The 6,778-nt window shown below is 41.6% G+C and overlaps 1 protein-coding gene across 1 annotated transcript; it reads left to right on the top strand.

The window, feature by feature from the left end:
* Window positions 1-56: 56 nt before the first annotated feature.
* Window positions 57-6,478, top strand: MOB1B (MOB kinase activator 1B; the record flags this gene model as incomplete). Its single annotated transcript, XM_015818593.1, has 4 exons — window positions 57-150; window positions 2,765-2,898; window positions 4,967-5,130; window positions 6,250-6,478. Coding segments are annotated over 4 exons (470 nt in total), but the record flags the coding sequence as incomplete, so codon positions are not given.
* Window positions 6,479-6,778: the final 300 nt, after the last annotated feature.

Here is a 6,778-nt window from a genome sequence, read left to right as displayed (position 1 = left end):
ATTTTCCCCTAGTTAGTAGTTGCTTGCTAAATGGAATGTTCTTTTTTCTTTGATAGCTGTGGACTTCTTTAACCAGATCAACATGCTTTATGGGACAATTACAGACTTCTGCACAGAGGAGAGCTGTCCAGTGATGTCTGCAGGGCCAAAGTAAAAATGTCATCCGTACTTAACTTGTGGCAGTCAAAATACCCGTGTTTTCCCAGAAATAAGACAGGGTCTTTTTTTTCCCCCTCCAAAAGAGGCACCAGGTTTAATTTTCGGGGGCATATCTTACCTCAGGCACCGACAGCCCCACCCAGCCGGTCCACTTTTTCTGTGGCTGAAGGGGCAGCTTCATTCGGGCCTGCATTTTGCAGTCAGGCCTTTCCGGAAGGCCTATGAAGCCGAGTACTGAGCTATGGATTCAACCCATAACTCGGTTCTGGAAGACCCATAGCTCGGTCCTCGGCTGCAGAGGTCTTTCAGAACTGAGCTATGGATTCAATCCATAGCTCGGTCCTCGGCTGCACAGGTCTTCCAGAACCAAGCTATGGATTCAATCCATAGCTCGGTCCTCGGCTGCACAGGTCTTCCAGAACCAAGCTATGGATTCAATTCATAGCTCGGTCCTCAGCTGCAGAGGTCTTTCAGAACCGAGCTATGGATTCAATCCATAGCTCGGTCCTCGGCTGCAGAGGTCTTCCAGAATCGATCTGTGGATTCAATCCATAGCTCGGTCTTCGGCTGCAGAGGTCTTCCAGAACCGAGCTATGGATTCAATCCATGGCTCGGTTCTCAGCTGCAGAAGTCTTCCAGAACCGATCTATGGATTCAATCCATAGCTCGGTCCTCGGCTGCACAGGTCTTCCAGAACCAAGCTATGGATTCAATTCATAGCTCGGTCCTCAGCTGCAGAGGTCTTCCAGAATCAAGCTATGGATTCAATCCATAGCTCGGTTCTCAGCTGCAGAAGTCTTCCAGAACCGAGCTATGGATTCAATCCATAGCTCGGTTCTTGGCTGCAGAGGCCTTCCAAAAAGGCCTGTGACTGAGAAATGTAAGCCCGGCTGCAGAAGACACCGCATAAGAAGTGGGCCAGCGAGGAGAGGCCTGCTGCAAGGTAAGTGGGTGTGGGGCACATAAGACAGATCCATACCCCTACCCTCGCCCTAGCTTGATTTTTAGGTGTGCCTCGCCCCAAAACTAGGGCTTATTTTGGGGTAGGGCTTATATTAGGCTTACCCCCCAAAATCAAGCTATGGTTTATTTTCGGGGTAGGTCTTACTTTCCGGGAAACACGGCAGGCGAGACCAAATATCAGCCTTTTACCATTTTATCATATAATAATACTAAATATATTCTAATCTAAAAAACATTTTGTGCTCTTCATTGCTACTAAAGGCTGAGAAACCTGAAATTTTTTGGCTTCAAAAGTGGTGTGCATGTCAGGCAAGGATGTTCTATATTTGTGTATATTGTGTAGTCTTTGTCTCTCCTGACATTTGCTGGGAGTGGGTGGGGTGGAACAAGACTCTTTGTGCCAGAACAGCACCCAGCCTTCCATCTCTTCAAGAGAGCAATTTATTCTTATTTTAAAAGGAAGAAATCAAACCCGAAATCAAACACTCGTATCCCAGCCCCCCCTTAAAAGTACGACAATGTCAGTGGAGATCTATGGTTATTTAAAAGGAACCTTATGTAAAAAGGTTAAATCATGGCAACTGGACCAAAATTGATTAAATTCAGATGTTTCGTTAATCATCCAAGTAACTTCTTCAGTCAAAATGAAAATTTTTGGTTAGGCAGAGAGTCAGAGAGCTGTTGGGACAAATTAATTCTTGTAGGGGTTTCTCCTGAAAATGAAGTGCAATATCTCAAGATGTTAAGACTCTAGAACAGCGGTAGGCAACCTTGGCTCTTTTATGACTCGTGGACTTCAACTCCCAGAATTCCTGAGCCAGCATGGCTCAGTTTGGAAATTCTCCCTTCAGCATGGCTGGCTCAGGAATTCTGGGAGTTGAAGTCCACGAGTCATAAAAGAGCCAAGGTTGCCTGCCCCTGTCCTAGAAAGAGTACAGAGAAGAGCAACAAAGATGATTAGGGGACTGGAGGCTAAAACATATAAGGAACGGTTGCTGGAATTGGGAATGTCTAGTCTAATGAAGAGAAGGATGAGGGTAACATGATAGCAGTATTCCAATATCTGAGGGGCTGCCACAAAGAAGAGGGAGTCAAGCTATTCTCCAAAGCACCTGAAGGCAGGACAAGAAGCAACGGATGGAAAGTAATCAAGGAGAGAAGCAACCTGGAACTAAGGAGAAACTTCCTGACAGTGAGAACAATTAATCAGTAGAACAACCTGCCTCCAGAAGCAGTGAATGCTCCAACACTGGAAGTTTTTAAGAAGAGACTGGACAGCCATTTGTCTGGAATGGTATAGAGCAGGGGTGTCAAATTGCCGTGCCCACCCGATTGCCGGAAATGGAAAAAAAAGTCACGATATGTCGCGAGTTTGACACCCCGATATAGGGTTTCTTGCCTGAGCAGGGGGTTGGACTAGATGACCTCCAAGGTCCCTTCCAACTTTTTTTTTATTATTATTATTATTATTATTATTATTATTATTATTATTATTATTATTATTATTATTATTATTATTATTATTATTATTATTATTTAGAGTTAATCATCCAAGCCATGCTTTTTACCTGCTTTTGGCCTGGATGGTTGAGCCTACATTTATCTATTAAAAGGAACCTATTTCACTTTCCTTCCATTCCAGGTATGAATATCATTGGGCAGATGGGACCAACATAAAGAAGCCAATCAAGTGCTCGGCACCAAAGTACATCGATTACCTTATGACCTGGGTTCAGGATCAGCTGGATGACGAGACGCTATTTCCATCTAAAATCGGTAATTCTGAAGTGTGGGCTTTGGGACTATACTAAACTTAAAAAAATGGGGTGGTCATTTATGTCATTTCTGAAAGTATGGAAGAAAGCAAAAACTTCAGGCACCAAAAAAAAAAATAGCACACAAAATTCTGAAGAAAACATAATATATTTAGTACTGGTGACATTTGGGCGGTTTACAGGAAGCCAGTTTGAGCATCCTCAATGCTGACACCAGTCAGAGCAAAGGACAAGAAGAAGGAGGGCAAGATTGGAAGACCTGGCCCACAGAATCGCCAAGAGTCGGACGTGTCTGAATGGATATCATCATCATCATCATTAGTTTTGGCATGACATCAAAAAGATTTACACGAGGACCATACATACATACATACATACTGTACATACATACATACATATCTTATCTGTTGGGTGAGGCACCCGGTCTACCAAATAGAAATCAGTCTGTTCTGTGTTCTGTGACTAGCTGATGAGGGCAAAATGAGCCTGAAATAGCTATACTAGTCTCCCACTAACTCTTTGCCAGCCACAAATTTTGAATTTATAGTGTTCACAGTATGTGACGTCTGCCTGCAAAACAGGCTCCTAGATTGGAGCAAAAAGCAGAACAGACTGATTTATATTTGGTAGACCGGGTGCCTCACCCAACAGATAAGATATATATCCTCCCTGGTTTCTGCTGACAGGAGTAAGGGGGAACCTGTGGCTCAAAATGGTAATATAGCTGCCTAACATGCAAGCAGCCCAGGTTCGAATCCCTGAAGGGTGTGACTAGCTGATGAGGGCAAAATGAGCCTGAAATAGCTATACTAGTCTCCCACTAACTCTTTGCCAGCCACACATTTTGAATATATATATATGTCATGGTTCCGACTAATGAAACACTTCAAAGAACTTCCAGGCATGTTTATCCTAAAGCCTTTATTAACAGTGTTATAAATTGACGGCACATCATGGAGGCTTATGCCAGAATCTGAATTTCTCAACTCTTGCGTCTAACTTTTCTTTCTAAACCCCTCCCTTATTTTGCAGTCATAAGTCACATCTTCCAATAAGCCCGGAGGGCAGAGATTCACTTCCGTTCCTTTTTCCCGGGCTTTTCCCTCCTCCCTTCCCTGCTCTGCATTAACTCTAAAAATACCAGACAGTTTTGCATATTTTGTCAAAGCAAGAATATACAGTATTTGCAGCGTTGACAATACACACACACACACACACACACACACATACAGTAATTTGATTGGTTTGATTGACTGATAGATTGACTATGTGCCATCACGTCAGTGTTGATTCTTAGCAACCCCACAGATAGGTTTTCTCCATCATGATATGTCCTTCCATGGACTTCAGGTTTTCACAATGCCCCTTATCAATATGAATTTTAATAGCTATCATTCAATGATTTCATGGCAACTCTACCTAACCTGGACCAAACTTTGTTAATCTGAGACGTTTCGTTGCTCATCCAAGCAGCTTCATCAGTCAGAGCAAAATTCGTTAGGTAGAGAATCAGAGAGTTGTTGGAATATACCAATTCTTGCCACACCAACTTCAGGGGTTTTCTCCCCCAAATGGCTTGCAATATGTCAATGAAAACTCAGTCGTCCAGGCCAAAGGTATCTAAAGGTTGAATCGTGGCAACTGGAGCAAACTTGGTTAATCTGAGACGTTATATTAGTCATCCAAGCAACTTTGGGTGCCTTTGAAAGTTCCCAGGCATCTATGATGATTGGAGAACTCAGAGTTGTTATCTCAGTGTACTAGGTTGGAGAAGACTTGTCCATTTCATTCAGGGCAGACACTTAAATAAATTCACTGGATAGTTTAAACCAGGGGTCTTCAAACTTGTCCCTTTTATGACTTGTGGACTTCAATTCCCAGAAGTCTGGGAGTTGAAGTCCACAAGTCATAAAAGGGACAAGTTTGAAGATCCCTGATTTAAATATTTTTGCTGGGACAAACCTGTATTTGGATAGTGCTTTTCCAATGAACCTGGTCCTCACATTCTGTCAACGTTGAGTAGCTGTTTTAGTAGAATGGGAATGATTTATATTTTGCTTGATTTCCAGGTGTTCCTTTCCCAAAGAATTTCATGTCCGTAGCTAAGACCATCTTAAAGCGTCTCTTCAGAGTTTACGCTCACATATATCACCAGCACTTTGATCCGGTTATTCAGCTTCAAGAAGAGGCACATCTCAACACATCCTTCAAGCACTTTATCTTTTTTGTTCAGGTAAACAAACACAGCAATGGCTGTGATTTAATTTTGTACGTACAAAATGATTTTTGCAGCTTTCTGCCATTTTAAAGGGGAATATACCTTGGAATTCTCAATAGCTGAAAAACTATTTGCTATAATCTTGACTTTTGTGGAAACCTTTTGGGAAAAGTGTACAGTAGAAATGCCACCTTTGGTTAAGTTTCCACCCGTTTTTCTTCTAATTTCTTTATCACTGTAGCCTTGTTCACTTAATAATACTAATAATACTATTTTACATCGCTTTCTGGGTAAGCAGTCAAGTCTTTGCACCATGACTTTAATTTTATTATGTTTTACAAGCTCACTCAGTGGAAGAACACAAAAAACCCAACCAACTTGATAGCGATCACATAACACACTGACAAATGTCCTCCTCTCAGCTTCAATACAGGACATCAATAACTGGATCCTACTGTGATCTGATTGGCTCATTGCCAAAACAAGATGGCACCTGACTGGCCCTCTAAACACTCATGCTCATTGGCTACAATCAGAGGAAGGAAAGCTACCTGATATCAACCTAAGCAAGTTGTGCTTCCTTTTTCTGGTTATCTGGCTACAACGTTTCATAGAATACAGTACAGATAATTGAACAAACTTTGTTGCATTACGTTCTTGATTAAATGATCTTTCCATTGATATATAATTTTATGGTACTACTCCAAAAACAAAGTGGTGTTATTAGCCATCAAACCTCAAAAATACACTTTTCCCAAAAGGTTTCCACAATTTTGGCCACTACTGTAGGTAGGGCAGTGAAACTTAATCTATTTCTCTTCACTGATTTTTGTCTGCTTTGGTTACAACAGGGTGGAAACTGCACCAGAGATTTAGAGGCATTGGTGGGGTTTTAGCTAGGGAACTCCTGAAACCACAAGAGGTAATTTCTGGCTATCTGTGCATGCCACAAGAGATGGGTAAAGTACGTTCCTGAGAAGCAGGATTTTCGGTAGAAAATTCCTTTTTTCCTTCCCAGGAGGCCTGTCTTTTTTCCCCTAATCTCCCCATAAAGCGACTTTGCTTTCAGCGATTTAATATCTTCCCTTTAAGCCTCTGATTTTGAGATGTTGATTTTATTTCTCCCTCCCACAGGAATTTAATCTTATAGACAGAAGAGAACTTGCTCCGCTCCAAGAACTGATTGAAAAACTCACTTCCAAGGACAGATAAGCGAAAATGAAATTGTGGAAATCTTGTTTTGTTTTCTTTAAGCAGGCATGTGGGGTTTTTTAGGGATTTGGGTTTGAAATTCTCTACTCATTTTAAGTTCCAGGGGACTTTTAACTCCCGAGTAAGTGTGTGGAGGTTTGCCACCTTCTGTTTGTTTGTTTTAGAAAGAAAAGGAAACTTCTGTTTTACTTCAGGCAACGTAGATCCATTCTCTGTGCTTTTTCTTAGTGAAACTTCTTTCACTTAGTGAGATATACACACACACACACACACAGTAAATGGTTTTCTGTTCTTGTTCATTGTTCTTGTTAATTTTTAAGCAGATGTTTGTGTGTTAATAAAGGAAAAAGACATGCTTGTTGGGAAATGTGACACACTGCTAGTTGGAAAGTCCAGGATTGCCAGTTGTACATCTTTTCTCAGAAGATCCTTAAAAAAGAGATTGAATCTT

This window comes from Protobothrops mucrosquamatus, unplaced genomic scaffold (assembly GCF_001527695.2).
Source record: "Protobothrops mucrosquamatus isolate PMUCROS unplaced genomic scaffold, P.Mucros_1.0 scaffold_140, whole genome shotgun sequence".
Classification (NCBI taxonomy): domain Eukaryota; kingdom Metazoa; phylum Chordata; class Lepidosauria; order Squamata; family Viperidae; genus Protobothrops; species Protobothrops mucrosquamatus.
The sequence above is the reverse complement of the archived record's forward strand: the minus strand, read 5'-3'. Positions and strand labels throughout refer to the sequence as shown.